Source organism: Bactrocera neohumeralis, chromosome 2 (assembly GCF_024586455.1).
Source record: "Bactrocera neohumeralis isolate Rockhampton chromosome 2, APGP_CSIRO_Bneo_wtdbg2-racon-allhic-juicebox.fasta_v2, whole genome shotgun sequence".
Classification (NCBI taxonomy): Eukaryota; Metazoa; Arthropoda; class Insecta; order Diptera; family Tephritidae; genus Bactrocera; species Bactrocera neohumeralis.
This window is the reverse complement of record NC_065919.1, coordinates 75,624,894-75,637,319: the sequence shown is the minus strand read 5'-3', so window position 1 is coordinate 75,637,319 and position 12,426 is coordinate 75,624,894. Positions and strand designations below refer to the sequence as shown.

At 39.7% G+C, this 12,426-nt stretch overlaps 1 protein-coding gene across 1 annotated transcript in view; it reads left to right on the top strand.

Annotated features, from left to right (window-relative positions):
- LOC126762248 (dynein beta chain, ciliary) overlaps positions 1-9,051 on the top strand; it is a 51,028-nt gene extending 41,977 nt beyond the window's left edge. Inside the window, exons 27-35 of the mRNA XM_050478858.1 lie at positions 69-317; positions 1,629-2,105; positions 2,159-2,523; positions 3,656-3,794; positions 3,897-4,063; positions 5,070-6,260; positions 6,388-7,977; positions 8,311-8,505; positions 8,804-9,051. Coding sequence (XP_050334815.1) covers positions 69-317; positions 1,629-2,105; positions 2,159-2,523; positions 3,656-3,794; positions 3,897-4,063; positions 5,070-6,260; positions 6,388-7,977; positions 8,311-8,505; positions 8,804-8,903 — 4,473 coding nt within the window. The 3' untranslated portion in view covers positions 8,904-9,051. The remainder of the gene's footprint in view (positions 1-68; positions 318-1,628; positions 2,106-2,158; positions 2,524-3,655; positions 3,795-3,896; positions 4,064-5,069; positions 6,261-6,387; positions 7,978-8,310; positions 8,506-8,803) is intronic.
- Positions 9,052-12,426: the final 3,375 nt, after the last annotated feature.

The window sequence follows — 12,426 nt, the reverse complement described above, 5'->3', positions numbered from 1 at the left end:
CTTTGTCTCTTAACTTTTATTGATTTTCCTTCGGCATCCCCACAATGTCGACATGTCGCACATTGCAGCGCAACATGGTGAAGCCTATCGGTTGCTTTATGGCCTACGTTCATCACACAGTCAATCAGATTTCGAAAATTTATTTACAAAACGAAAAACGTTTTAACTACACAACACCGAAAACCTTTCTCGAATACATTTTCCTCTATCGCAAATTGTTGGTGGCGAAGAACAGCGAGCATGCAGGGCGCATTCAACGCTTGCAGAGCGGCATGTCTAAATTGGCGGAGTGTGCGTGTCAAGTGGACGCACTGAAGGTAGGAAAGTTCACACAGTTTACACAAACACACACACCCTCATACATATACGATCTCACACGCTTTCACAAAGGCGACGCATAAAGAAAAACACGAATGCGTGTGAAATTGTATGCTTTGGACAGCCAGTTGAGTGGACAATCGACCGTCCGCTTTTCAATTAGTCCTCGTAATTGAGTTGTCTACGCGACTAAGTGCGATGTGTAACGTTACTCTCCAACATTTTTCTATGTGTGAAATTCGTTGCGATGTGTAGTTGGAAAAGTGAATTGGCCATAGCGGCATGATACGGTAAATAAATTTGCGTTTCAACGTGGGCACGGTTTTCAAAACGGAACTTGTAGGGTATCAAAGATAAAGTGATGAAACATTAAAGAGTGTGAATGCCTCGTATGATCTGTGTGTTTCTCTATTAAACTAGCGAGCTCCACTTTATGTGCTTGTCATTATTTTTTGTTACATTCTAAGGGAAACGAGTCGAATAATATTTGCCAGAAAAACCGGTCTCAGAAGCATTTCCATAAAAATTGTTCTTGAAAATTATATTAGGAACGAAGTTAGAAATAGCCTCTAGAACGGTCTTAAATTCAATACACAGTATAATACTCGTAACGGATATACCCTTGAAGGTGTATGTAGTATAAAAGCCGACAAAGCATTTCAAAAAATCAGAGTTTTTTCTACTTTCAAATGAGAATAATTTACTGTCCTCGAATACGAAGCTCGGAAATTGTTTACATTATTGTCTTGGAGCTATTCCACGATATTTTTATAACTGTTTGCATCGTTCTATCTCCCATCGGGAATACAGGTAGTATTGAATCAATCGTTCTAATACAATCCCTAATCGAGCCCGGATAGTTCGCATTAAACTTTGCACGTCCCCTCAGGAAAAAGTCTAACGATGTGATATCAAATGGTCTAGGTGGAAAATCGACCAGCCAAAAACGTGAAATTATCTGCTCAACGAAGTGTACTCTCAATAAATCGATTGATTGATTGGGAAGTGGCGCCATCTTGTTGAAACCAGATGTCGCGAAGATCACGAGTGTCAATTTCAGGCATCAAATAGTCGGCTATCATGCCGCGATATGCGTCCTCATTGACGGTTACAATCTTACCGGCATCATTTTTGAAAAAATGTGGACCGATGATTCCATCGGCTCACAAACCACTCCACTTTTTGTGGATGAAATAGCAATTTTAAAAGATGCCGTACGAGTTATTTTTAATACCTCTGACGAGAATAGTTTTTATATACACCACTTAAATATATTTTATTTTTTTAACCACTTAGTCTTACCTTGACAGAATCAACTGGCTATTCAAGAGGTTCAACTGGCTGCAAAGAATGCCGCTGCTGATAAACTGATCGTCATTGTCAGCGCCGAGAGTGAAAAGGTGAAGCGCGAGAAGTCGACAGCCTCTGAGGAGGAACAACGCGTCCGAATCATTGAAGAAGACGTTTGCATGAAAACCAAATTGTGTGAGGAGGATCTGCGCAAGGCGGAGCCAGCGCTTGTTGCTGCACAGGCCGCACTAAATACTCTAAATAAGAATAATCTTACAGAATTGAAATCATTCGGCTCACCACCGAAGGCTGTGGTAAATGTGTGCGCAGCTGTTATGGTTTTACTCGCTAAAAACGGTAAGATACCACGTGATCGCAGCTGGAAGGCGTCCAAACTAATGATGGTACGCGTCGACCAGTTTCTATACGACTTGGTGAACTATAATAAGGACAACATACATCCAAATATTATTGAAGTGCTGCAAGAGTACTTGAAGGTAGGTACACGAGTTTTGCATTTCAATAATATGTCTATAATTGTTCTGCTTAGGATCCCGAATTCAGTCCCGAGAAGGTAGTACAAAAGTCGGTAGCTGCAGCTGGTCTCTGTGCCTGGGTTATCAACCTGCATCGTTACCATCAAGTATTTCTCATTGTCGGTCCCAAGCAACAGGCTTTGCAAGATTCGCAAAAGGAATTGCAGGAGGCACGTGAACGCCTGCAATACTTAAAGTTTAAAATCCAAGAATTGGAAATGAAGCTCGCCGAGATACAGGCAGAGTTCGAGGAAGCGATAGCAGCGAAGCAGATGTGTCAGCGTGAGGCGGACAAAACGGCATTCACTATAGATCTGGCGCATCGTCTCATCAACGGTCTGGCCAATGAGAACGTACGTTGGAAGGAATCGGTGCAAAGGTAGGTTTCTACAGTATAGCCCCACACTAGTAAGGAGAAGTAAACAAGACAGCTGACGACTTTACTGTACTGCCAGTTTATTGTTTACGAAAAACGTTGCATACTTTTAGGACACTACGAAATGCTAAAATTTTGCTGAAATTATTTTTAGTTTTGAACTAGCAGTATATCTGACTAATTAAATTTTCAGAAATATATCTGCACACATATATGACATTACCAAAAGCACTGCTTTCAGTATACCTACGTTTAATGCTCATCCAATGCAGCCGCTATCTAAGCGGAGCTAACTGAAGTGACGAAAGCGCTTCTGTTTAATGAAATAACTTACGAAATTTTAATTAAACCAAATCGAGCATCTTAAGAATATTAAAATACATGTTTATTCGAAACGATTTTGATTAAATTTGATATTCCTTATTTGCTGTGCTCAGTCAAGTGCTCAACAGTTTCTTTGCTCGTCTGCACATGTTGCCGGGCTGAGCATAACTTTGGCGTCAAAATGTCTTAGGCTGTAGCAGATTTTCTCTATGAGTATATATACATATGTGTGTGAGTGCTCAGATGACTCGAATGCACACGACAACGTTTAAATTAGAAGTTAAGTCAATAAACACTAATAACAACACAAAAACCTTCAAATAATTTATTATCAAAGCTTTGCTTTAATAAAATTCATAAATCAAAAGCATACATGAAATATCTCTTCAATGGCAATAAAAGCGCTGCTTCAAAGTCTTTATATGCATGTGTGTGTGTGCGTAGATTACACGAAAAATGGTACATAGAGAAAATGCATTCATGCAAACTTGCAACATTGTATCCAGTGCCAGCGCTCAGGAGCAGCCATCAGCCATCGTCCATCAGCCATCAGCCGTGAGCCGTGAGCCGTGAGCCATGAGCCATTTGCTTAAGGTGCAGGTCATTATTTTTTCAATTTCCCTTTGCTTAAGCGCATTAACTTTGACTTCCGTCTTCGTGGACGACACTTTTCTTGACTTTTATACATGCATATACACATACACATACACAATATCTATGATGGTTTCATCCTTTTGCCTTGCCTTACTCTTCGTGCGCCTGGCGATCGCTGATGTTGACGCTGACGCTTTTTGTCGTCGTCAATAAGCAGCTTACAAGCGAAAATCGGTACACTACCTGGCGATATCTTGCTAATTTCCTCCTTCTTGTCATATGTTGGCTGCTTTACGCGACGCTATCGCGAGGAGCTGCAGCAGAAGATGTGGATGACGAGTTTTGCTAAAATTGAGGTAAGAATGTGCATGTTGAAAAAATGTTCGCGTATATGAAGGCTTGTAATTGTGGCACGTTCTGATTTTTGCTTCCTTTATATCTTTGTTACTCCCTAATAGTCCACGGTGCCGTACACAATTGGTGTGGATCCCCTGACACTGCTCACCGACGATGCACAGGTCGCGACTTGGAATAATGAGGGACTGCCGGTGGATCGTATGTCAACGGAGAATGCAACAATTTTAACACATTCCACGCGCTGGCCACTTATGATAGATCCACAGCTGTGAGTACTAGTAAAGGGTGATCCATTTCTTTTTAAAGAAAAACACAGAAACTTCAAATTTAATAGAAAATGTTATTATGAATCGTAAGAACACTCTTTGGCATTTATTTTTTGAAGATTATTTCGTTCAAATATTGACCGCAGCTACGTCTCAGATGGTCCTTCCGTTGAGTCCAATCTTCGATGACTCATTCGAGCATTTCGACAGGGACGACAGGTAACTTTCGAATGACTAGCGTGATATTTTGTTCCAAGGCCTGAATCGAAGCGAGATTTACGTATCCCCACAGGAAAAAGTCTAACGGTGTGATATCACATGATCTTGGTGGCCAATCGACCAGAAGCAAAACGTGAAATTACCTTGTATCTCTTCCTCATCTCTTAACAAAATTTGGCTCGAAAACATCGGATCTTCTTAGAACTTTGTAAGAAGCCAAAGAGTGTAGCTTAAGAATGTCGATCGCTTCAGTTCTTGCACAAGCTGTATTTTGTACGTTTTCAGTTTAAAATTTCGACGTAAATGCGTCAAGCCATTCCATACGTCAGTCCGAGTTGCTGCGATCGGCGGCGAATCGACTGGCCGCGATCTACGTGTACACTCTCAGCTACGGCTGCTTTATTTCCTTCACTGCGTGCTGGACGTGATCTATTCGGTCGAATATTATCCAATAATAAATGCTGGGTCTCAAGATAGGTGAGGGTGTTGCAAATAGTACGTTCAGTAGGCTGATTATGTTGACCATAAGTTGAGCGAAGCGCGCGAAACGTAAACTTTCTCAGGCGTAAGTCTTTCCATTATGAAATGCCAGGCAATACTGAAAGAAAAGAATATGACAGCTTGACACGAGATCTGTCAAAATAGGCTGTTGAAAAAGTACCTCTACTTGGATGCTCCATTATAAACCAATTCCCAATATCTATGTAGATTGCCAAACTCGAAATACAATACAACTTTTTTCTGAAACATTAATAAAGACATGAAAGATAATCTTGTATTTATTCACAGTCAAGGCATCAAGTGGATAAAAAATCGATACGGAGACGCACTGGTCATAATACGTTTGAATCAAAAGGGTTTCTTAGATGTATTGGAAAAATCGATGAACAACGGCGATACTGTTTTGATAGAACAGATTGGCGAAACAATCGATACAGTATTGGAGCCGTTACTTAGTCGAGCTTTAATTAAGAAGGGACGCTACATACGCATCGGTGGCAAAGAGATGGACTTTAATGCAAACTTTCGTTTGCTGCTGCACACAAAACTACCGAACCCACATTACAAGCCTGAAATACAAGCACAAACCACACTCATCAACTTTACCGTTACACCAGATGGACTGGAAGAGCAGTTGCTCGCTGAAGTTGTTAAAATCGAACGACCCGATTTGGAGCAAATGAAGATCGACGTAACGGTACAGCAAAATAAGTTCAAAATTTCACTGAAAGCCTTAGAAGATGAGCTCTTGGTACGTTTAGCCACAGCCAGCACGAATGTATTGGATGACCATGCACTTGTGATCAACTTGGAGGCGACCAAGCACACGGTGGACGAGATTGAACTAAAGGTGCGCGAGGCGCTCATAACGAGTGCGCAAATTGACGAGGCGCGTAATATGTATCGTGCAGCTGCGAAGCGGGCCGCCATACTTTACTTCGTGCTGACTGATCTCAGTCGCATAAATCCGATTTACAAATTTTCGCTAAAATCATTTATGAATGTTTTCAAGAAAGCTATATCCACGGCACCAAAGAGTAAAAATCACGAACGACGAGTTCAGCACCTGGTAGGCGCTATCACGCTGCAGACGTTCGTCTTTACGATGCGGGGCCTCTTCGAAGCCGATAAATTGACATTCACCTCGCATATGATATTGCGTATTCAAAGCGCGGCCGGACAAATTTCCAAAGATGAGTTTGATTTCCTTTTACGCTTTCCACATGATCCAAACTCACTGTCCCCTTTGGACTTTGTTAGTCGCAAAGCTTGGGGCGGCATAAAATCATTAGGTGGAATTGAACATTTTTACGGTATTGACAAGGACTTGGAGAGTTATCCGAAGCGTTGGAGTAAATTTCTTGCGAGTGCGGCGCCTGAAAGAGAGCAATTTCCTGGCGAGTGGAAGTATCGTTCGCCACTGCAGAAGCTCTGTATTATACGAGCTCTGCGTCCCGACAGGATGCTGTACGCAATGAGGTAAATATACCAATCTTTACAGGCTGACATCTTTTATTTAATAGGTGGGTTATTTATCTTTAATTTTGTTTATTATAACAAATTTCACGGGGTTGCACGACATATAAAAAAAAAATTTCCTCTACAGGTTATTTGTGGAGCTGACAATGGGCAAGGATTACACTAAAATACCGACAGCAACCTTTACCGAGATCTACAAAGAAATCAATGCCCACACACCGGTCTTATTTATACTTTCACCTGGCGTTAATCCCATACGCGATGTGGAGCTTCTGGGCCAACAGTTAGGCTTTCGCGCCGATAACGATACGCTTATTAATATATCCTTGGGACAAGGACAAGAACAATTAGCGGAAGCCGCCATAATCAACGCCTTGACCAGCAAACAGCATTGGATCGTATTGCAGAATATTCACTTGGTCGTCAACTGGCTACCTTCACTGGAAAAATTAATCGAACGTATTGCTATAGAGAACGAGACCAACGATGACAGCGATGAATCCAGTTTTCGTTTGTTCATCAGTGCCGAGCCAGCGCCAGATCCCGAGTACCATGTCATACCGCAAGGTATACTTGAGTCGTCGCTGAAAATAGTGAATGAACCACCGTCAGGAATGGCGGCCAATCTGCACAAAGCTTGGGATAACTTCTCACAGGAGACTTTAGAAACCTGCACACAAGAAGCCGAATTCAAAGCTATACTCTTTGCGCTTTGCTACTTTCATGCCGTTTCAGGTGAGCGTTGTAAATTCGGACCACAGGGCTGGAATAAGTCTTATCCCTTCAATATCAGCGATCTTATGATATCCGCTAATGTCTTGCATAATTATTTGGAGGGCAGTTGCCGCATACCGTGGGAGGATCTACGTTATCTTTTCGGCGAAATTATGTACGGCGGTCATATTACTGACGACTGGGATCGTCGTCTCTGTCGCACATATCTCGAGGAATTACTGCAACAAGAATTGATCGACGGCGATTTTGAACTATGTCCGGGTTTTCCTGCACCACCCAATCTCGACTATCAAGGCTATCACAGTTACATCGATGAGGTGTTGCCAGCAGAGTCTCCCGTTCTTTACGGATTGCATGCAAATGCCGAAATCGGTTTCCTAACGAGTGCATCCGAGCAACTGCTCAAGACAATATTTGAATTGCAACCACGTGAATCTGAGCTTAGCACGAATTGTAGCGCGCCACGTGAGGAGCTTGTCAAAATCATGAGTGAGGACTTTCTGGATAAAATGCAAGATGAATTCAATTTACAGGCTTTACTGAATCGCGTAGATCGCAAGACGCCATTCGTCGTGGTCGCGCTGCAAGAGTGCGAACGCATGAACGCGTTAATATTTGAAATAAAGCGATCGTTACGCGAGCTGCTGTTGGGCTTGAAGGGCGAACTTACCATAACTCCTGACATGGAACGACTAGATCATGCGATTTTCTACGATACCGTACCGTCAGCTTGGACGCAATTAGCTTACCCCAGTATGTTAGGCCTGCAAAGTTGGTATGCTGATCTTCTACATCGCATAAAAGAATTGTCGGGTTGGCTTAACGATTTTAAGCTACCCTGCACCATTTGGATCGGTGGTTTATTCAATCCACAAAGCTTTCTCACAGCCATAATGCAAGAGAGTGCACGCAAGCATGATTTGCCTTTGGACCGAATGTGTCTAAGTTGTGAGGTGACGAAGAAGGAGAAGGACGACATATCGTAAGTATAGTTAGAGAAAAACAATTCATTTAAAAGTAAAAACAAATAGTGATAACTAGCTTAAATCATGATACTGGTCTGAAATTTCACTAGCATACTTCTAACTTAAGATAAAAAGTAAATCTCTTGGCTACCTATGTTTCTTACTGAATATAAGTAGACAAGATATAAGCCACAAAGCTATAATATTACTTGTAATTTAAAAATAATGGAGGTCTTCTCTATTTGTAATAAAAAAAAACAGCTTTGTAAAGAGCCATTTAGTTCTCTCATTTCATTCACGAGCCAACAAGTTTGCCCTTTCTATACGCATTTTCATCGTCTTCTGCACAGATTACCCCCAGTTGAAGGTGCACTCGTGCATGCTCTCTACCTGGATGGCGCCAGTTGGGATTGCCAGCTTAATTCTATTGTGCCATTGCCGCCGAAGGAGCTGCTCTGTGCCATGCCGGTCATTTATATAAAATCTATTGTGCAGGAGAAACAAGAATCGCAGCGTTGTTATGAGTGCCCGTTATACAAGACAAGGTAAGACATATCTACATATATTTTGAGGTTATAATCGTACAAATATATTATACATATAGTAGTGAATACTGACAATGTCAAGAGATTAATATAGATTATAGAAATATGATTAACATTTAAAGGGTTTAAGTATATTGTGAAAACGGTCGTTTGCCGGCATTAAGTGTGTTGGGTGTGCGACTTTACTATATTTTAGGTGTGGAAATATGATAGATTTTGAAAAATAATATTTTTTATTTGAATAAAAGTTTTAACTAATTTTTTTATTAATTTTAGAATTTTTTTTAATTAATTACAGACTACGTGGCAGCACCTATGTGTGGACATTTAATTTAAAGACCCGCGAACGACCAGCCAAATGGATACTTGGCGGTGTGGCCCTATTACTTCAGCCATAAAGTAGGAAGTCAGTGATCGTTTCACTCATTATAGAGGCTTTTTAGATACGCTTAACATTGTTCAATAATTATCAGCACTGTGTTTTACTTAGAGTGCACCAAAATACAATTTTTGAGAAACTTAATATAATTATATTATTATAATATATATCGAATATACTTATTATTTGAAATTGAAATGGGGGACACAGTAATGCACAATATTGAATTCAAGGTATTCAAGATATCAAATAAGCAGTGTTTTTTCGAGCCAGCTTTCCTAGAGGGATATCTTTCACACCAGCTGTCAAGCTGTTATTTAATGTGTTTGACATTTAAGTTTAGCATTATGTCATACTATCTCGTACGTACCCAATTGGGAATTAAGTGTTATATCCAGCTCGGTGCATGTTTTAGAAACGTGATTTGAATGAAGCATGTTGCGAAAGAATTAGAAAGTGATAAGATTACGAACGGTGCTATCATTATCACGACAAACGCATATGAATGAACTTAAGTATTTGGTAAGTCAAGTGGAGGATTTTAGGCGGCGACTGTAGATACTTGAAACTTGAAGAGTCATTAATTTTTGACTGCCAGGGCTATAATTAAAAATCGTTAAAAATATGTTTATTGCGAAAGTAGTATTCCACCGGAAGATAAAATATTTCCGACACGAGTTTGTCATCATAACCACACGATCAATTTAAATTGACTCAATGACATTGTTGCAAAAAGAAAGAGATTCAATTTGGAATAGCTTCAGAGCAGAGAAATGGTTTTCTTAATATAGATCTCATGATATATACATATTTATTCGATGAGACCATGAACCATATAAGCGTCCTACAGTCTCGACAACACGAAATGTATGCATGTTTTAGCAAAAAATTCCTTTTTATTTTAGAACGATGACATAAAAATGAGACCTAATTCCTAGCCTAATAAAAACGGGGAATTTTTCCAAATTTATGTTTATGTATAGACGCGAACACAAAAGAACCATGAATCTGTTGCTTTAATGCCATTTTGTTGTATGTGTCATATTATTTATATACAATATACAACAATAACAATATTTAATCCATACCTACATATATAACGGGTGATCCAAGTAGAGGTACCTTTTTCAAAGGGTTTTCGACAGATCATACGTGAGTCATGTGGTCAGCCGAATATCTCGAGAAGTATTAATGATAGCGATTTTGACCTCGGACCTTTTTTGTAGCAAATAAAATTTCCTACAAGTTTGTCATGTACACTTTTTCTATAGCTCTTGTCATTTACGAGATATATACAAAAAAGCGAATTTCGTGGAAAAATCAGGTTTAGAGCCCCGTACTACCTCGCCGGTGCGAGTTTCGACTTTGTCTCAACGGGCACTTTTGTAGAGTATTCAATTATGAGGAATATGTGTCTAAAGTCAAAGCGATTCCGTAAAATGCCTCTGAGCTAAAGAAATTTAAATTAAAAAAATCACGAATGTTTTGTATTTTCAATGGAAAATTTTTACATGCCTTGGTACAGTCCTTAATGTTAATATTAAGAGCTCAAATTTTCAGGAATTTTTTTAGAGAGAAATTTCCTTGGAAATATTTCATGATGATATTTAAAAAAATGAATAGTTCAAAAAAAAAAACATCCTAACCATCACCCATCTTTGGACGCGGCCATCATTATTAGATAATATTCGACCGTATAGACCACCTCCAGCACGCAGTGAAGATAATATAGCGGCCGTAGCTAAGAGTGTACATGAAGACGGTGGAGAGTCAATTCGGCGACGTTCGGACACGGACTGACGTATGGAACGACTTGGCGTATTTTACGTGCTCGAACTTTCTAAGCGACATCGCTTCACTCTATTGGCTCTTGAAAAGTTCCGAAAAAATCCGACGATTTTGAGCCAAATTTTGTTCTGTAATGAGACCCATTTCTGGCTCAATGAATATGTAAACTAACAAAATTGCGGCATTTGGGTCAGAGAGCAACCTGAAGAGATTCAAGAGCTGCCATTTCATCCAGAAAAACAACAGTTTGGTGTGGTTTGCAGGTCGATGGAATCATTGGTTCATGTTTCTTAAAAAACTATTCCGCTGAGATCGTAACCGTCGATGGCGACCGTTATCGCATAACCGATTATTTGATGCCTGAAATTGAAGGTCGTGGTCTCGGCGACATTCGGTTTCAGCACAATCATCACACATATTGAGAGAATACATCGGTGAGCAGATAATTTCAAGTTATACCGGGCGATTGCCTACCAAGATATCGGGATATGTAAAGTCTAAAGTATATGCGGATATCACGCACGTTATTCACCAGTTACCAGTCGAAATGCTTGAACACGTCATCGAAAATTGGACTCAACGGATGGACCATTTGAGATGTAGTCGTAGCCAACATTTGAAAAAGATAATCTTCAAAAAATAAATGCGAAATAATGTTCATTTGAGTGATAATAAACATTCTCTATTAAATTTGAAGTTTCTGTGTCTTTAAAAAAGAAGGGAACCTCGAAATGGGTCACCCTTTGCAAATATACATTTTTTGTGTGATCAACAAGTAGCGACCAAGTTCTGGCGGGATATACTTATTATATATTTATAACCTCTAATATACTTGTACATACTCATATACACTCACATTTAGCGAAACACAATTGGGGCAACGAATTCTTATTCATTTATATACTATAAGATTTGAATATGATATATGTAGACACGTATCTAACTATTTATATATGTATATATGTACACTATATATGTATACATATGTATGCATATAGGTAGGTATACAAACATTATTTGCACGAACTCATCGTTCCTCTCGAAAAATTTAAAAAGCAATTTCAATCCCTTTAATAGACTTTTTTGATATCGCCTTTTCGGTACACTTGTTGTAAGTTTCGAACGTGGTGGTCTTTAGTTTATTAAATTTGCCTTTCGAAACTCTCTTTACTCCACTCTTCGCTTGTTTTCCCTACAAATTCTCTTTAGAGAATAGTGCTGATATAGCACATAGAGACTAATCTACCTAAGATAGCCATATCTAATGGCTATGTTTGGTTAGGTTAGGTTAAGAGATCGACCCTATCAGAGATCTCGCTTGGATAGTTTAGAATTCCTTCCATTCTTTTGTAAAAAACACAGATCTCCTGTCTAAAGTCTTTGTAGTCTCCTAAATGTGCAGGTCGTAACCCCACGACATACTGTACATACATATATACAAATACATATCTGTATGCTCCGAATCCGTGTACCAACGTTGTGAAAGATATAGCTGTGATTTCATCACATTCAAAACAATTCAAGCGAAAAGCTTGTTCCGTTGTGGAGTGACTAAATCGGGGAAAAACTTGTCGTATTACATTGTAAAAACGTGACTTGGCGTGAGCTAAATAATTTCTAGTAAGTTTTCTGATTTTCTTCCCCACTGCCAGCTCCGAACTCGCAGCCAGTGGTCATCTGGCGAAGCTGAATGGGTTAATGAGTAATGCATACACATACATACATATGAGTGAATGAGTACCCATTTAGCTTCG